Below are 19,790 nucleotides of genomic sequence, written 5' to 3'. Positions count from 1 at the left end.
TATAATATCACCATTGTATATAGTATCACTATAGTATGTCGTTTTACCATAGTATATAGTATCACCATAGTATATAGTATCACCATAGTATATATATCCATTGTATATAGTATCACCATAGTATATAGTATCACCATAGTATATAGTATCACCATAGTATATAGTATCACCATATTATATAGTATTACCATAGTATATAGTATCACCATATTATATAGTATTACCATAGTATATAGTATCACCATATTATATGTATTACCATAGTATATAGTATCACCATATTATATATACCATAGTATCACCACAGTATGTCGTTTTACCATAGTATATGTATCACCATAGTATATAGTATCACCATAGTATATAATATCACCATTGTATATTATCACCATAGTATATAGTATCACCATAGTATATTATCACCATAGTATATAGTATCACCATATTATATAGTATTACCATAGTAATAGTATCACCATATTATATAGTATTACCATAGTATATAGTATCACCATATTATTAGTATAACCATAGTATATAGTATCACCATAGTATAGTATCACCATAGTATATAGTATTACCATAGTATAGTATTACCATAGTATATAGTATCACCATATTATATAGTATTACCAAAGTATATAGTATCACCATATTATATAGTATTATCATAGTATCTCCTTTGCTGTTCAGATGGGAGCAGTTATAGTTGGAATGGTAACTGATGTCCTGGACGCTGCTACTGTAGACCTCATGTAGATTATTGTACTATTAACAGCTGCAGAATGAATTGCTTCTTGCATTAAACAGGAGTGCGGAACTATGATTTATTTAATCTTGAGAAAATGCGAATGTGCGCTTAAGGACCGTGTTGTGTAGCCTAAACGTCAGCGATATAAAAGCTGACAGTATTTCACTTTCGAACCACTTAAAATATGCTTCCATGACGAACTGTAATACTTTTAGAAACATGTCGGACTGTTATCACAGCTTTCTATTTCCTGGAAACTGATAAACAAACTGTTGTCATTTGTCATTGTTTGCTCCAAGAATCTCCCTGGTCCATGAACGTTTTGCTCTGCGAGAGAAGCAGAAATGACAAAAGTAGATTGTTGATTCATTCTATCAATTCATGACATATCCATGACAATATCCATGACAATATTCAAGGCTTTATTTAGTATTCTAGAGCATGAAGTACTGGACAGAAGATAAGTTGTGTGTATCTAATTACAGACAAGTTGACCTACAAATAGCCTTTAAAATGTCACAAATTATATGGAAATGAGGTTTAAACCTTTTTGTCCTGCACCCCATGTCAAAAAAATCTTTCGGCCGTCCCTGATCAAATTACGAATATTGGGTTTTTACATGGATACAGGGATACTCGTGAGCAAGATATAAAAGGTAGATGTAAACAGCTTATTCTGAGTTAAGACCTTATGGGGCATATGAGCTTCTCATTCAAGTTGACTCCCAAAGGTACACTTTTCCCTATTAAAGTCCACAACTTTTTGACCAGAGCCCATGGGACTTTTGAGACCCACATCTTCAAATTGCTTCCCAACCATTTCCTGTCCAGTCCTCCATCTAAAATGAACTGGGTTCTGGTCATCATGTATACAGGTGTGTTTCTGCGTCCTATACGGTGTGGATCCTTCATGTCTGGCTTTTGCATGTCATTTGCTTAATGTATCAGCAAAGTTGCTTGAAGTGATGTCACACCTACAACTGCAACTCAAATTGTTGTTTTGTGTTACTCTCAGTCTAAAATGATTGTGGTTTGTGTACTCCAGCCTAAAATGATTGTTGCTTTGTGTTACTCTCAGCCTATAAATGATTGTTGCTTTGTGGTTACTCTCAGCCTAAATGATTGTTGCTTTGTGTTACTCTCAGCCTAAAATGATTGTTGCTTTGTGTTACTCTCAGCCTATTAAATGATTGTGGTTTGTGAAATAGTTTGTTGATCGGTATCACTGGCCATTATGGAGACCAGATCAGACCAGCTGAAGGGTTCTGATGTGACTTTGGGAACTTGGAACAAACAGCCAACAAAGGAATCCCTAATAAATGACCTCTGCTGTTCCAGTCATTGGAAAATCAGTGGAAAGGCTGAGTGTTCTGTTCTGTTCAGGCCTGCCATTCTCATCTTACTGTGTTAATCTCTCATTCCTCTCTCCCTCCCTCCCTCCCCCCCTCTCTCTCTTCCTCCTTTCTCTCACTCTCTCTAGCCCCCCCCTCTCTCTCTCCATCAATATCTCTCTGTCTCTCTCTCTCTCTCTCTCCCTCTCTCTGTCCTTCCATCTCTCCCTCTCTCCAGAGTGATGTCTCTTTTATTCCTTTTGTTGTTGTAGATTTATGATCTTCCGTCATCTTCCGTCGTTGCCGTCCAACACGATGCATAGCAACCGCAGTAACAACCGTTCTATTACAGAGGGCTGTGAAAGTGTTCATCATGTCTAGGGACGCCAGAGTCACTGGAGCATTTAAGCATGGAGCTATAGCTGAGGCCCAGCCCTCTATCCCAGCCTGACGGCTGGAGCATTTAACCATGGAGCTATAGCTGAGGCCCAGAACTGTACCCCAACCCCAACCCAGCCTCTACCCCAACCCCAACCCAGACTCTACCCCAACCCCAACCCAGCCTCTACCCCAACCCCAACCCAGACTCTACCCCATCTCAACCCAGCCTCTACCCCCACCCCAACCCAGTCTCTACCCCAACCCCAGCCCAGCCTCTACACCCCAACCCCAACCAGCCTCTACCCCACCCACCTCTACCCCAACCCCAACCCAGCCTCTACCCCAACCCAACCTCTACCCCAACCCAACCTCTACCCCAACCCCAACCCAGTCTCTACCCCCAACCCAGCCCAGCCTCTACCCCAACCCCAACCCAGACTCTACCCCATCTCAACCCAGCCTCTACCCCAACCCCAACCCAGCCTCTACCCCAACCCCAACCCAGCCTCTACCCCAACCACAACCCAGCCTCTACCCCAACCACCAACCCAACCTCTACCCCAACCCAGCCTCTACCCCAACCCCCAACCCAGTTTCTACCCCAACCCCAACCCAACCTCTACCCCAACCACAACCCAGCCTCTACCCCCCAACCCCAACCCAGCCTCTACCTCAACCCAGCCCAGCCTCTACCCCCAACCACAACCCAGCCTCTACCCCAACCCCCAACCCAGCCTCTACCCCAACCCCAACCCAGCTCTACCCCAACCCCAACCCAGCCCCTACCCCAACCACAACCCAGCCTCTACCCCAACCCCAACCCAGTCTCTACCACCAACCCCACCCCAACCCAGCCTCTACCCCAACCCCAACCCAGCCTCTACCCCAACCCCCAACCCAACCCAGCCTCTACCCCAACCACAACCCCAGCCTCTACCCCAACCCCAACCCAGCCTCTACCCCAACCCCAACCCAGCCCAGCCTCTACCCCAACCACAACCCAGCCTCTACCCCCACCCCAACCCAGCCCCTACCCCCAACCCCAACCCCCAGCCCAGCCTCTACCCCAACCACAACCCAGCCTCTACCCAACCCCAACCCAGCCTCTACCCCAACCCCAACCCAACCCAGCCTCTACCCCCACCACAACCCAGCCTCTACCCCAACCCCAACCCAGCCTCTACCCCAACCCCAACCCAGCCCAGCCTCTACCCCAACCCCAACCCATCCTCTACCCCAACCCCAACCCAGCCTCTACCCCAACCCCAACCCACCCTCTACCCCAACCCCAACCCAGCCTCTACCCCAACCCCACCAAGACTCTAGGGGTGAGGGGATATGGAGGGGTGAGGGGGATATGGAGGGGTGAGGGGGGATATGGAGGGGTTGGAGGGAATATGGAGGGGTGAGGGGGATATGGAGGGGGTGAGGGGGATATGGAGGGGTGAGGGGGATATGGAGGGGTGAGGGGGATATGGAGGGGTGAGGGAATATGGAGGGGTGAGGGGGATATGGAGGGGTGAGGGGGATATGGAGGGGTGAGGGGATATGGAGGGGGTGGGGGGGGATATGGAGGGGTGAGGTGGGATATAGATGGGGTGAGGGGGATATGGAGGGGGAGGGAATATTGAGGGGTGAGGGAATATGGATGGGTGAGGGGGATATGGAGGGGTAGGGGGATATGGAGGGGTGAGGAGATATGGAAGGGTGAGAGGGATATGGAGGGTGAGGGGGGATATGGAGGGGTGAGGGGGGATATGGATGGGCGAGGGGGGATATGGAGGGGTGAGGGGGATAGGAGGGGTGAGGAGATATGGAGGGGTGAGGAGATATGGAGGGGTGAGGGGGATATGGAGGGGTGAGGGGGGATATGGAGGGGTGAGGGGATATGGAGGGGGTGAGGGGGGATATGGAGGGGTGAGGGGGGGATATGGAGGGGTGAGGGGATATGGAGGGGTGAGGGGGATATGGAGGGGTGAGGGAATATGGAGGGGTGAGGGAATATGGAGGGGTGAGGGGGATATGGAGGGGTGAGGGGGGATATGGAGGGGTGAGGGGGATATGGATGGGTGAGGGGGATATGGAGGGGTGAGGGGGATATGGATGGGTGAGGGAATATGGAGGGGTGAGGAGATATGGAGGGGTGAGGGGGATATGGAGGGGTGAGGGGGATATGGAGGGGCGAGGGGGGATATGGAGGGGTGAGGGGGGATATGGAGGGGTGAGGGGGATATGAGGGGTGAGGGAATATGGAGGGGTGAGGGGGGATATGGAGGGGTGAGGGGGGATATGGAGGGGTGAGGGGGATATGGAGGGGTGAGGGGGATATGGGAGGGGTGAGGAGATATGGAGGGGTGAGGGGGGATATGGAGGGGTGAGGGGGGATATGGAGGGGTGAGGGAATATGGAGGGGTGAGGAGATTTGGAGGGGTGAGGGGGATATGGATGGGTGAGGGGGATATGGAGGGGTGAGGGGGATATGGAGGGGTGAGGAGATATGGAGGGGTGAGGGGGGATATGGAGGGGTGAGGAGATATGGAGGGGTGAGGGAATATGGAGGGTGAGGGGGATATGGAGGGGTGAGGGGGATATGGGAGGGGTGAGGGGGATATGGATGGGTTGGGGGGGATATGGAGGGGTGAGGGGGATATGGATGGGTGAGGGAATATGAAGGGGTGAGGAGATATGGAGGGGTGAGGGGGATATGGAGGGGCGAGGGGGGTATGGAGGGGTGAGGGGGGATATGAGGGGTGAGGGGGATATGGAGGGGTGAGGAGAGAATATGGAGGGGTGAGGGGGGATATGGAGGGGTGAGGGGATATGGGAGGGTGAGGGGGATATGGAGGGGTGAGGGGGATATGGAGGGGTGAGGGAATATGGAGGTGTGAGGGGGATATGGAGGGGTGAGGAGATATGGAGGGGTGAGGGAATATGGAGGGGTGAGGGGGATATGGAGGGGTGAGGGGGATATGGAGGGGTGAGGGGGATATGGAGGGGTGAGAGGGATATGGAGGGGTGAGGGAATATGGAGGGGTGAGGGGGATATGGAGGGGTGAGGAGATATGGAGGGGTGAGGGGGATATGGAGGGGTGAGGAGATATGGAGGGTGAGGGGGATATGGAGGGGTGAGGGGGGATATGGAGGGGTGAGGGAATATGGAGGGGTGAGGAGATATGGAGGGGTGAGGGAATATGGATGGGTGAGGGGGATATGGAGGGGTGAGGGGGATATGGAGGGGTGAGGAGATATGGAGGGGTGAGAGGGATATGGAGGGGTGAGGGGGATATGGAGGGGTGAGGGGGATATGGAGGGGTGAGGAGATATGGAGGGGTGAGGGGGATATGGATGGGTGAGGGGGATATGGAGGGGTGAGGGGGATATGGAGGGGTGAGGAGATATGGAGGGGTGAGAGGGATATGGAGGGGTGAGGGGGGATATGGAGGGGTGAGGGGGATATGGATGGGTGAGGGGGGATATGGAGGGGTGAGGAGATATGGAGGGGAGGGGGGATATGGAGGGGTGAGGGGGGTATAGGGGTGAGGGGGATATGGAGGGTGAGGGGGATATGGAGGGGTGAGGAGATATGGAGGGGTGAGGGGGATATGGATGGGTGAGGGGGATAGGGGTGAGGGGGATATGGAGGGTGAGGAGATATGGAGGGGTGAGGGGGTATGGAGGGGTGAGGGGGATATGGATGGGTGAGGGGGGATATGGAGGGGTGAGGAGATATGGAGGGGTGAGGGGTATATGGAGGGGTGAGGGGGGATATGGAGGGGTGAGGGGTGATATGGAGGGGTGAAGAGATATGGAGGGGTGAGGGGGATATGGAGGGGTGAGGAGATATGGAGGGGTGAGGGGGATATGGAGGGGTGAGGGAATATGGATGGGTGCAGGGGGGATATGGAGGGGTGAGGGGGCTAGGGAGGGGTGAGGGGGGATAGGGAGGGGTGAGGAGATATGGAGGGTGAGGGGGATATGGAGGGGTTGAGGGGGATATGGAGGGGTGAGGAGATATGGAGGGGTGGAGAGGGATATGGAGGGTGAGGAGATATGGAGGGGGATGGAAGGGTGAGGTGAGTTGCTAACACTGACCTCTGATGCAGGTGTTCCTTGTTGTTCACTTTCTTTATTCTCTCTCTTCCTCCCTCTTCTTTCTCTCCCCACTCCTCTCTCACATGCTGTTAATACTCCTCCCTTTCCCTCGGCCCTTCTCTCCCTCCCCCTTGGCCCCTTCTCTCCTCCTTCTCTCTCTCTCTGAGGCGGCGACTGTCGCAGGGTGATGACAGCTTCTCTCTCTCTCCCCCTCTGTTCACTTACAAACAGGGAGCGGCCACCTTACCATCCGTCAGCCAGCAGCCAACCCACACCGTTACAAAGACATTGTGACTAGCAAAATAGTAACAGCCTTTTAATCAAAACATTTAGACAGACAAACCCCTCATCTGGAGAGAGTGCAGGTTGAGGCAGAATGCTTCCTCCACTGAGTGTGTGTGTGTGTGTGTGTGTGTGTGTGTGTGTGTGTGTGTTGTGTGTGTGTGGTGTGTGTGTGTGTGTGTGTGTGTGTGATGTGTGTGTGTGTGTGTGTGTGTGTGTGTGTGTGTGTGTGTGTGTGTGTGTGTGTGTTGCGTGTTCCATTCCAGTCTGTCCTGATGGCAGCAGTGCAGTGTGGGTAAACAGACAGCAGGGTCATGTGTAGAGGAAGAGAGAGCTAGACATGATAATACATTACTCCACCACAGCAGAGACAAGACTAACAGTCTGCTGAGAGACACACAAACTTTCAGCCTGGTCTCTCTCTGTTCGGTCTGGTAGATTAACAGCATTTTAGAGCTGTGGGTTGGTCCACTGTGGGTTGTCTGGTAGATTAACAGCCTCTTAGAGCTGTGGGTTGGACCACTGTGGGTTGTCTGGTAGATTAACAGCCTCTTAGAGCTGTGGGTTGTCTGGTAGATTAACAGCCTCTTAGAGCTGTGGGTTGGTCCACTGTGGGTCGTCTGGTAGACTTAACAGCCTCTTAGAGCTGTGGGTTTGGTCCACTGTGGGTTGTCTGGTAGATTAACAGCCTCTTAGAGCTGTGGGTTGTCTGGTACATTAACAGCCTCTAGAAACTGTTGGGTTGGACCACTGTGGGTTGTCTGGTAGATGATCAGCCTCTTAAAGCTGTGGGTTGTCCTGGTAGATTATCAGCCTCTTAGAGCTGTGGGTTGGACCACTGTGGGGTGTCTGGTAGATTAACAGCCTCTTAGAGCTGTGGGTTGTCTGGTAGATTATCAGCCTCTTAGAGCTGTGGGGTTGGACCACTGTGGGTTTGTCTGGTAGATTAACAGACTCTTAGAGCTGTGGGTTGGACCACTGTGGGTTGTCTGGTAGATTATCAGCCTCTTAGAGCTGTGGGTTGGACCACTGTGGGTTGTCTGGTAGATTACAGCCTCTTAGAGCTGTGGGTTGGACCACTGTGGGTTGTCTGGTAGATTAACAGCCTCTTATAGCTGTGGGTTGGTCCACTGTGGGTTGTCTGGTAGATTATCAGCCTCTTAGAGCTGTGGGTTGGACCACTGTGGGTTGGACCACTGTGGGTTGTCTGGTAGATTAACAGCCTCTTAGAGCTGTGGGTTGGACCACTGTGGGTTGTCTGGTAGATTAACAGCCTCTTAGAGCTGTGGGTTGTCTGGTAGATTAACAGGCTCTCTCCTCTCTCTCCTCTCTGCTTCCTCCTCTCTCGTCCTCTCCTCTTCCTCTCTCCTCTCCTCTCCTCCTCTCTCCTTGGAGCAGGGTAAGGGTCCGGTGTTTTCTGCATTACCCTGAGATGGAGAATACAGGCTGGTAGCTGGAGAATAAGAGTCGCGTCCCAAATGGCAACCCTATTCCCCTAAATAGTGCACTACGGTTGACCTGGGTCCATAGGGCTCATTTTGGAAATAGGGTGCCATTTGTGACACAAGCTAAAGCATGATAGCATTCCCATTGCATTCCCATTTCATTGAAGTGGAGGAGACGGAACACATATTAGAAAGTCTGTATTCATCAATGAATTAACACATGGCCATTGGTGCTTGCAGGTGATACAAGCCTGGCTTGATTCCAAACACTGCATCACTTCACCTAGATGTTAGAATCAAAATTAGGATCCTAATAGAAACGCACACCTATTTAGGCAAGGTGCTGGCTAGCGGAGTCACAATCAAACATCCCCATCACTGTGCCTTTAAACATGGCTAGGCGTCCCGCTAGTGAGACGACTTCCGGTGAAACTGGTCGTCGAAATAAAGACCGTTCTGAAGAGTTGTTCTGCAGAGTTGTTCTGTGGAGTTGTTTTCCGGAGTTGTTCTGAAGAGTTGTTCTGCAGAGTTGTTCTGCAGAGTTGTTCTGCAGAGTTGTTCTGTGGAGTGGTTCTGTGGAGATGTTCTGCGGAGTTGTTCTGTGAAGTTGTTCTGTGGAGTTGTTCTGTGGAGTTGTTCTGCCAGAGTGGTTCTGCAGAGTTTGTTCTGCGGAGTTGTTCTGCAGAGTAGTTCTGTAAAGTTGTTCTGTAGAGTGTTCTGTGGAGTTTTTCTGCAGAGTTGTTCTGCAGAGTTGTTCTGCAGAGTGTTCTGCAGAGTTGTTCTGAAGAGTTGTTCTGCAGAGTTGTTCTGTGGAGTTGTTTTCCCGGAGTTGTTCTGAAGAGTTGTTCTGCAGAGTTGTTCTGCAGAGTTGTTCTGTGGAGTTGTTCTTTGGAGTTGTTTCTGCAGAGTTTATATCTGTGGAGTTGTTCTGCGGAGTTGTTCTGTGGAGTTGTTCTTTGGAGTTGTCCTGCAGAGTTGTTCTGCGAAGTTGTTCTGCAGAGTTGTTCTGTGGAGTTTTTCTGCAGAGTTGTTCTGCAGAGTTGTTCTGCAGAGTTGTTCTGCAGAGTTGTTCTGCAGAGTTGTTCTGTGGAGTTTTTCTGCAGAGTTGTTCTGCAGAGTTGTTCTGCAGAGTTGTTCTGTGGAGTTTTTCTGTAGAGTTGTTCTGCGGAGTTGTTCTGCGGAGTTGTTCTGCGGAGTTGTTCTGCAGAGCTGTTTGAGGAAGGAAAGAGAGGAAGGCTCCACTCTCTCACTTCTGTATTTTACCTAGTTATTTACATATTATCTCATTTTGACCTTCTGTAGCTTTGACAATTAAACTCAGCAAAAAAATAAATGTCCTCTCACTGTCAACTGCGTTTATTTTCAGCAAACTTAACATGTGTAAATATTTGTATGAACATAACAAGATTCAACAACTGAGACATAAACTGAAAAAGTTCCACAGACATGTGACTAACAGAAATGGAACAATGTGCCCCTGAAGAAAGGGGGGGGGGGGGTCAAAATCAAAAGTAACAGTCAGTATCTGGTGTGGCCACCAGCTGCATTAAGTACTGCAGTGCATCTCCTCCTCATGGACTGCACCAGATTTGTCAGTTCTTGCTGTGAGATGTTACCCCACTCTTCCACCAAGGCACCTGCAAGTTCTCAGACATTTCTGAGGGGAATGGCCGTAGTCCTCACTCTCCGATCCAACAGGTCCCAGACGTGCTCAATGGGATTGAGATCCGGGCTCTTCATTGACCATGGCAGAACACTGACATTCCTGTCTTGTAGGAAATCACACACAGAACGATTAGTATGGCTGGTGGCATTGTTATGCTGGAGGGTCCATGTCAGGATGAGCCTGCAGGAAGGGTACCACATGAGGGAGGAGGATGTCTTCCCTGTAACGCACAGCATTGAGATTGCCTGCAATGACAACAAACTCAGTCCGATGATGCTGTGACACATCGCCCCAGACCATGACGGACCCTCCACCTCCAAATCGATCCCGCTCCAAAGTGCAGGCCTCTGTGTAACGCTCATTCTTTCTACGATAAATGCGAATCCGACAATCATCCCTGGTTAGAGAAAACGGTAACTCGTCAGAGAAGAGCACTTTTTGCCAGTCCTGTCTGGTCCAGCGACAGTGGGTTTGTGCCCATAGGCGATGTTGTTGCCGGTGATGTCTGGTGAGGACCTGCCTTACAACAGGCCTACAAGCCCTCAGTCCAGCCTCTCTCAGCCTATTGTGGACAGTCTGAGCACTGATGGAGGGATTGTGCGTTCCTGGTGTAACTCGGGCAGCTGTTGTTGCCATCCTGTACCTGTCCTGCAGGTGTGATGTTCTGATTGTACCGATCCTGTGCAGGTGTTGTTACACATGGCCTGCCACTGCGAGGACAATCAACATCGCAATTTATTGCCCTGGCCACATCTGCAGTCCTCATGCCTCCTTGCAGCATGCCTAAGGCAGGTTCACGCAGATGAGCAGGGACCCTGGGCATCGTTCTTTTGGTGTTTTCAGAGTCAGTAGAAAGGCCTCTTTAGTGTCCTAAGTTTTCCTTAACTGTGACCTTAATTGCCTACCGTCTGTAAGCTGTTAGTGTCTTAACAACCGTTCCACAGGTGCATGTTCATTAACTGTTTATGGTTCATTGAACAAGCATGGGAAACAGTGTTTAAACACTTTACAATGAAGATCTGTGAAGTAATTTGGATTTTTACGAATTATCTTTGAAAGACAGGGTCCTGAAAAAAGGATGTTTCTTTTTTTGCTGAGTTTATGTGTGTGTATTCTATACCTGTTCGCACCTGTAGGGTTTATAGAGACGCTCCTCACTCCTTGACGGCAACCTTTCTAATTTAGTGTACCCTGCGCGCACAACCCCATGTGGAATGTCGGGTCTGTGGCAGCGTTTGAAACTGCCAATCTGTGGTCAAGGACACTGAGATCGTTTTTTGGCGCTGATGGAGACATGATCATCCCAGAGAACCCTGCTAGTCCAGCTGCTCTCTCTTCATCGGACTCTGTAGTCCGAGAGCATCTGGTCTTCACGGTGGAGGCACAGGGCTACTCATTTCTCCTAACTGGAGATTTCTTTTTTCTCACCTGTCTGTCTCCTCATTTGAATTACATGCTGTCACTGACACCTTGATAAGCAAATTTCCTGACGATGGCTCACCGCTCTTCGTACTTGGTGACTTCAACCTCCCGACATCTGCCTTTGATTTATTTATTTCCCCTCCTTGCCTCTTTTGACCTCACCCTTTCCCAATCCCCTCCAACTCAGAAGGCTGGCATACGCTTGACGTCATCTTTATTAGACGCTGCTCGCCTGCTTGCTCAAAGACCTCTCCATCACGGTTGACAACTCCACAGTGTCGCCCTCCCAGAGTGCAAAGAACCTTGGCGTGACCCTGGAAAACACCCTGTCGTTCTCTGCAAACATCACAAGCAGTGACCCGCTCCTGCAGGTTCATGCTCTACACAACATCCGTCGAGTACGACCCTATCTCACACAGGAAGTGGCGCAGGTCCTAATCCAGGAACTTGTCCTCCTCCCGTCTGGATTACTGCATCTCGCTGTTGGCTGGTCTCCCCGCTTGTGCCACAAACCACTGCAACTTATCCAGAACGCAGAAGCCCGTCTGGTGTTCAACCTTCCCAAGTTCTCTCATGTCACCCCGCTCCTCTGCACACTCCACTGGCCTCCAGTTGAAGCTCGCATCCACTACAAGACCACAGTGATTACCTACGGAGTAGCAAGAGGAAACTGCCCCTCCCTACCTTCAGGCTACGCTCAAACCCTACACCCCAACCCGAGCACTTCCGCTCTTCTCTGGTCTCTTGGACCTCCCACTCCTATGGCAGCTCCCTCAGCCCAGTCCAAGATCTTCTCTGTGCTAGCAACCCAATGGTGGAACCAGCTTCCTTCTGAAGCTAGGACATCAGAGTCCCTGCACATCTTACGAAAACATCTGAAACCCTACCTCTTCAAACAGTGTCTTAAATAATCCTCCACAACCCCCCCCAATTAAAAAAAATAATAATCCAATAACACTTAACCAGCACTTGACCACCCCCAACCCCCCTTAGCTACTCTGACTCTACTGACAGCAACGTATGAGGAAAAAGTACTTTCTATGACTGTGATATGTGCTTGTCCCCACCTAGCTATCTTGAGATGAATGCACTAAACTGTAAGTCACTCTGGATAAGAGATCTGCTAAATGACTAAAATGTCAAATGTAAGTTGGAAAGTGTCCTTTTCCAATACAACCTGACTATGACGTTTGCAGCGGACATAGGTCTGACATCTGTTCAACACAGCGTTGTCTCTGGGACAGACGTGCTGATCTAGAGTTCTGGAAAGCTGTGGACAGACAGACGGCACTCTATGGAGCGATAGAGAATGGGGGGGGGCAACAGAGAGAGGAAGAGAGGGGGGAGAGGGGTGGGGAGGGAGAGAGGGAGAGAGGGGTGGAGAGTGATAGAGGGAGAGAGGGGTAGAGAGTGATAGAGGGAGAGAGGGGTAGAGAGTGATAGAGGAAGAGAGGGGTGGAGAGTGATAGAGGGAGAGAGGGAGAGAGGGTGGAGAGAGAGGTAGAGGGGAGAGAGGGGAGAGGAGAGAGGGGAATGGGGGAGCAGGGTGAGGTCACTAAACCAGGGTCGTGTTCCAGCCTCCAACCCAGCTGCTCTCTCTCTCTGCTTCTTTCTTCGTTCTTTCTTCTTCTCCTTTCTTTCATTTCTTTCTTTCTCTCTCCCTCCGTTCTCTCCCTGCCAGTCTCAGTCTGTCTCTGTTCATCTGAAAGCAGAACAAACAATGACAGGGCGGGATGGCCTAGTAGACACACACAGGGCCTTCCAGACACCTCCTCAAGCATGTGTGAAAATACATCGTCTCTAGGGCAAAGTGTGTGTGTGTGTGTGTGTGTGTGTCTTCAACAATCATGGAAATTTCAATGGCCATTAGAAAGACCACACACACACCGTGGTGTTATAAAAGCAGTCAATTATCCCGTGGCATGCTGGGAGTCAGAGGTTACGTGTTGTAGTCGGTCTACACATCGCTGGACTGTTCTACATGTCTGGAAAACACTTCCAGTTTCCTCTGCTGTGTCTGTCTGTAGGTTAGGATAAACACCGCAGCGACATCAATCTTCTATGAATAGGCTTATCACAGTGGACTCTTCCAACTGAACCACTTTCCATAACTCTACTCTACTACCTGTAGGTTAGAATAGAGATACTCTGAATGATCGGCTATGAAAAAGCCAACTGATATTTACTCCTGAGGTGCTGACCTGTTGTTCCCCTCTATAACCACTGTGATTATTATTATTTGACCATGCTGGTCATTTATGAACATTTGAACATCTTGGCCATGTTTCTGTTATAATCTCCACCCGGCACAGCCAGAAGAGGACTGGCCACCCCTCATAGCCTGGTCCTCTCTAGGTTTCTTCCTAGGTTTTGGCCTTTCTAGGGAGTTTTTTTTCTAGCCACCGTGCTTCTACACCTGCATTGCTTGCTGTTTCGGGTTTTAGGCTGGTTTTCTGTACAGCACTTTGTGACATCAGCTGATGTAAGAAGGGCTTTATAAATACATTTGATTGATTGATTTTCACCTGGTCACATACAGCTCATGTGTTGTTCATCAAGTCCACAAACGAAGGGAAGAGGTGAGAGGAGGAGAGCGCATAGATGGGCGAAGGAATACAACGTGGCAGCTATGAAAGTGAACTGTGTTTTACGCATGATCAGGGGTGTATTCATCAACCAATTCTGTTGAAAAAATGTTTCTTATTAAACGGAAGCAAAGGGAACAAAACGGGGATAACATAACATAATTCTCATTAGCAACTGTTGGACTAATGATTACAACCCTATATCAGTAGATGCAGGCAAGAGTGTGCAAGTGTAACGGCTGTCTTCATCGTCAGATGAAACAGAGAAGTCATCGTCGGAAAAGGTGGACCAATACGCAGCGGAGTTAGTGTTCATATTCAATATTAATTAATAGAAACACTTTAAACAAAACACAAAAATGAACGACAGCCTACAGTTCTGCTAGGTACAAAAACTAACAAAATACAATTACCCACAAAACCCAAAGGAAAAACATGCTCCTTATGTGTGACTCCCAATCAACAACAACGAACTTCAGCTGTGCCTGATTGGGAGCCACACACGGCCCAAAACACAGAAATACAAAAAACATAGAAAAAGAACCTAGAACGCCCACCCAATGTAACACCCTGGCCTAACCAAAATAAAGAACAAAAAACCCCTCTCTATGGCCAGGGCGTTACAGCAAGGCGGTATGCTAGGTTGTTCATAGGCTAGGTTGTAGCAACCTCATGATGGGAATAGGGGAACATTTAAGCATCATGTAGTAACCTAAACCTATCGATGTTACATTGAACTGGGTGAATGGAATATGAATGGACAGTCATCCAATATGCTGAAAGAAAAACCGGTACTGACCGCCGCAGTTTGCTATTGGATTAACAGGTAATTAAAACGACTACATTGAAAATATATCGTTATGTTGTGTTTCGGTGATTATTAAACCAATGTTGTCATTACATTTCACAATAAATGAATATTTTGAATTAATGTCTTGTGTGGTGAAAGATGCTTTACAATCCAAATGAATGAACAATAACAGGTTTTGAATGAAAGAACTGGTGTCACGCCCTGTCTCTATTTAAGTTTGGTCAGGGTGTGATTTGGGTGGGCATTCTATGTCCTTTTTTCTATGTTTTTGTATTTCTTTGTTTTGGCCTGGTATGGCTCTCAATCAGGGACAGCTGTACATCGTTGTCGCTGATTGGCAGCCTGTTTTCCTTTGGGTTTTGTGGGTAGTTATTTTCTGTTTTGTGAGTATACCTGACAGAAACTGTTTGGCTGTCGTTTGTTTTTTTCCGTTGTTTTAAGTGTTCTCTTATAATAATAAAGAAGATGAGCACTTTGGTCTACTCCTTCAGACGGCCGTTACAAACTGGCTGCATTTGACCAGTTTAGAGTTTTGTACTAAGAGTTGTGAAAAATGAACCACATACTTGTGAAAATAGTACCAATGCGATAAAAAAAACAACTGTAAAGTGACATCACAGTGGAATGTTCCATAATAAGTTTAGCTACTGTTTCCTCTGTCTGTTGTGGTTCTATAAGTCACAGGAAGTTTACACCAGGCAGATTGTCACACCCTGATCTGTTTCGCCTGTCTTGTGCTTGTCTCCAACCCCCACCAGGTGTCTCGCATTTTCCCCCATTATCCCCTGTGTATTTATACCTGCGTCTTCTGTTGGTCTGTTGCCAGTTCATCTTGTCTCGTCAAGTCTTACACACGTGGTCCCATTTTCCAGTATCTCTAGTTTCTGTTTTCTAGTCCTCCCAGTTCTGACCATTCTACCTGCCCTGACCCTGAGCCTGCCTGCCGTTCTACAACCCTCTTCCTTTCCCGCTCGAAGATAGCGTACCTTATAACGCTGATGTCCGGGACGGCTCTCGACTGGGCTATGGCGTGTGGGAGCAACAATCCACCGTGTGCTTCAATCTGGAGGAGTTCATGGCGGAGGTAAAAAAGGTGTTTGATTCTTTGTTGTCCAGGAGGAGAGGCTGCTCAGAAACTACTCTTACTACATCAAGACTCCCATAGTGTGGCAGACTATGCAGAGGTTAAAGATGAGCTCGCAGCCCATGGATCTCGACTCTCATCACCTTGACCATAATGATCGATTGGCGGCTATTGGAACATAGGAGAGAGAGGAGGTATGTTCCCAGTCACACTCGCTCGTCCAAGGATCCCACCTCACCTCCGAGGAATCCCGGAAGTCCCCGGCGTCTCCATTACCGAGAGAATCTGAGGTTACCCGAGTTCCCCCTGGAATCACCGAGGTCTGACGACTCGCCTCATCTGGAGCCTATGCAATTTGACAGAGCTAGATTGTCTCCTGCCGAATGTTTATGCAGACTGAATACCAAAAGCTTTCTGGTTCTACCGGTCATTTAATTTCTACCTGTCCATTAAAAGATCAGGCTCATCAGTAGGTACGAGTACGCTGGTGGGCCACATGGAGAATTTCCAACCTCCCATTACCCCTCTCCATGCCATCCTGCTGTGGGGTGACCTGTCAAAATCTCTCCGGGTCATTGACTCTGGGGTCGACGCGAGTTTTATGGACCCTGGTGTCTGAGCTGGGAATCCACACTCAACTGCTCTCCATTCCCATGGATGTCAGAGTTCTGGACGGGCGCTCTATTGGCAGAGTCACCCACAATACGGTTCAAATCAACTTGCGAGTCCATGCAATTTCTGCTCATTTAATCTCCTCAGGTACCTGTGGTTTTCATGGCTCCAGAGGCACAATCTCCTTATCAACTGGACTGTTGGTTCTATCAAGGGTTTGGAGCCCGTTCCGCCACTCTCCTCGCCTGAAGTCAGCGCAGCCTGCCCCGGGATCCTCTTCCTGCGGGATTGGGAAAAGCCTAGGACCTCTACGCCATTCCCGCGGATTACCAGGACCTCCGGGACGTTTTCAACAAGGCCCGTGCCACATCGCTCCCTCCATCCTACGACTGCATTATCGACCTTCTCCCGGGCACTACACCACCTCAGGGGTGGCTTTCTTCCCTGTCGGGTCCGGAGACCGAGGCAATGGAAAGGTACAGTACCAGTGAAAAGTTTGGACACACCTACACATTTAAGGGTTTGTCTTTATTTTTTTTCTTTATTTGTACTATTTTCTACATTGTAGAATAATAATGGAAAGCCAATTCCTCCTTTGGCCGTCTCTCCTTCCAGTTCTCTGCTGCCAATGACTGGAACGAACTACAAAAATCTCTGAAACTGGAAACACTTATCTCCCTCACTAGCTTTAAGCACCAGCTGTCAGAGCAGCTCACAGATCACTGCACCTGTACATAGCCCATCTATAATTTAGCCCAAACAACTACCTCTTCCCCTACTGTATTTATTTATTTATTTATTTTGCTCCTTTGCACCCCATTATTTCTATTTCTACTTTCTTCCACTGTAAATCTACCATTCCAGTGTTTTAACTTGCTATATTGTATTTACTTGCCACCATGGCCTTTTTGTTTTTGCCTTTACCTCCCTTATCTCACCTCATTTGCTTACTTGTATATAGATGTATTGTTTCTACTGTATTATTGACTGTATGTTTGTTTGACTCCATGTGTAACTCTGTGTGTTGTATGTTGTCGAACTGCTTTGCTTTATCTTGGCCAGGTCGCAGTTGCAAATGAGAACTTGTTCTCAACTAGCCTACCTGGTTAAATAAAGGTCAAATAAATAAATAAATAAATAAAAAATCATGTCTGTAATCAACAGGTTATAACAGAGAGAGGGACATCATCATGTCTGTAATCAACAGGTTATAACAGAGAGAGAGAGACATCATCATGTCTGTAATCAAACAGGTTATAACAGAGAGAGGGACATCATCATGTCTGTAATCAACAGGTTATAACAGAGAGAGGGACATCATCATGTCTGTAATCACAGGTTTATAACAGAGAGAGGGACATCATCATGTCTGTATCAACAGTTATAACAGAGAGAGAGGGACATCATCATGTCTGTAATCAACAGGTTATAACAGAGAGAGAGGGACATCATCATGTCTTGTAATCAACAGGTTATAACAGAGAGAGGGACATCATCATGTCTGTAATCAACAGGTTATAACAGAGAGAGAGGGACATCATCATGTCTGTAATCAACAGGTTATAACAGAGAGAGGGACATCATCATGTCTGTAATCAACAGGTTATAACAGAGAGAGGGACATCATCATGTCTGTAATCAACAGGTTATAACAGAGAGAGAGGGACATCATCATGTCTGTAATCAACAGGTTATAACAGAGAGAGAGGGACATCATCATGTCTGTAATCAACAGGTTTATAACAGAGAGAGGGACATCATCAGGTCTGTAATCAACAGGTGTATAACAGAGAGAGAGGGACATCATTATGTCTGTAATCAACAGGTTATAACAGAGAGAGGGACATCATCATGTCTGTAATCAACAGGTTATAACAGAGAGAGGGACATCATCATGTCTGTAATCAACAGGTTATAACAGAGAGAGAGGGACATCATCATGTCTGTAATCAACAGGTTATAACAGAGAGAGGGACATCTAAATGTCTCTCTTGGTAACAGCATTGTCCCGTTTCAAGGCACTCCTCTTCCTCTCTTTACAAAATGGAAACTTTATTTAATTGTCTGAGCTTAACCATGTCAATACAACCGTATATAACAACTGGAAACTATGATCCATAGATAAATACCAGAGGGATAAGATGGAGGTAAGGGGATGGTGGAGAGGGGGGAGGAGGGAGACAGGTGGGTGGTGAGGAGGGAGACGGGAGGGTGTAAGAAAGGGGTGAGGATGGAGACAGGGGGTAGCGGGGGTGAGGGGAGAGCGGGGGTGAGGGGGGAGAGAGGTAAGTAGAAAAGACTGTCAAGTAACATGGCGAGAGGAGGGAGGGAGAGAGAGAGATGGAGAGAGAGGAAAAAGAGTGAGAGAGAGAGAGGGAGCTGGAGAGGGGTGAGAGAGAGAGAGAGAGAGAGAGAGAGCGGAAGGGAGAGAGAGAGGGAGGGGGGAGAGAGAGATATGAGAGGGATGGGGGAGAGAGAGATGGGAGAGAGAGAGGGGAGAGGGTGGGAGAGAGAGGGAGGGAGGGGGGAGAGAGGTAGAAGGAGGGTGGGAGAGAGGGAGGGGGGAGAAAAACAGAGAGAGAAAGAGAGAGAGAGAGATAAAGGGAGTCAGGTAGAGTACAAGGTGTGTAGGGCTGGCTAGAGAGATAAAGGGAGTCAGGTAGAGTACAGGGTGTGTAGGCTGGGCTAGAGAGATAAAGGTAGTCAGGTAGAGTACAGGGTGTGTTGGGCTGGCTAGAGAGATAAAGATAGTCAGTTAGAGTACAGGGTGTGTAGGGCTGGCTAGAGAGAGATAAAGGTAGTCAGGTAGAGTACAGGGTGTGTTGGGCTGGCTAGAGAGATAAAGATAGTCAGTTAGAGTACAGGGTGTGTAGGGCTGGCTAGAGAGATAAAGGGGGTCAGGTAGAGTACAGGGTGTGTTGGGCTGGCTAGAGAGATAAAGGGAGTCAGGTAGAGTACAGGGTGTGTTGGGTTGGCTAGAGAGAGAGATAAAGGGGGTCAGGTAGAGTACAGGGTGTGTTGGGCTGGCTAGAGAGAGAGATAAAGGGAGTCAGGTAGAGTACAAGGGTGTGTAGGGCTGGCTAGAGAGAGAGATAAAGGTAGTCAGGTAGAGTACAGGGTGTGTTGGGCTGGCTAGAGAGATAAAGGTAGTCGGGTAGAGTACAGGGTGTGTAGGGCTGGCTAGAGAGATAAAGGGGGTCAGGTAGAGTACAGGGTGTGTTGGGCTGGCTAGAGAGATAAAGATAGTCAGTTAGAGTACAGGGTGTGTAGGGCTGGCTAGAGAGATAAAGGGGGTCAGGTAGAGTACAGGGTGTGTTGGGCTGGCTAG

At 48.6% G+C, this 19,790-nt stretch overlaps 1 protein-coding gene across 1 annotated transcript; it reads left to right on the top strand.

The window, feature by feature from the left end:
• Positions 1 to 1,985: 1,985 nt before the first annotated feature.
• Positions 1,986 to 16,032, top strand: LOC115163831 (extensin-like). Its single transcript, XM_029716036.1, has 3 exons — positions 1,986 to 2,021; positions 2,923 to 3,639; positions 15,883 to 16,032. Exons 1-3 carry the CDS (start codon positions 1,986 to 1,988, stop codon positions 16,030 to 16,032), a joined length of 903 nt encoding a protein of 300 aa, XP_029571896.1.
• The last annotated feature ends 3,758 nt before the right edge of the window (positions 16,033 to 19,790 follow it).

Source organism: Salmo trutta, chromosome 3, assembly GCF_901001165.1.
Source record: "Salmo trutta chromosome 3, fSalTru1.1, whole genome shotgun sequence".
NCBI classification, from domain to species: Eukaryota; Metazoa; Chordata; class Actinopteri; order Salmoniformes; family Salmonidae; genus Salmo; species Salmo trutta.
This window is presented reverse-complemented; position numbering and strand designations above follow the sequence as displayed.

Coding starts and splice junctions, on each gene's coding strand:
- LOC115163831 (XM_029716036.1), top strand. CDS start 1,986: ATGGAGACCAGATCAGACCAGCTGAAGGGTTCTGAT. Junction 2,022..2,922: donor ACCAGCTGAAGGGTTCTGAT/GTGACTTTGGGA, acceptor ATCTCAACCCAG/CCTCTACCCCAACCCCAACC. Junction 3,640..15,882: donor TCTACCCCAACCCCAACCCA/GCCTCTACCCCA, acceptor TTTGTTGTCCAG/GAGGAGAGGCTGCTCAGAAA.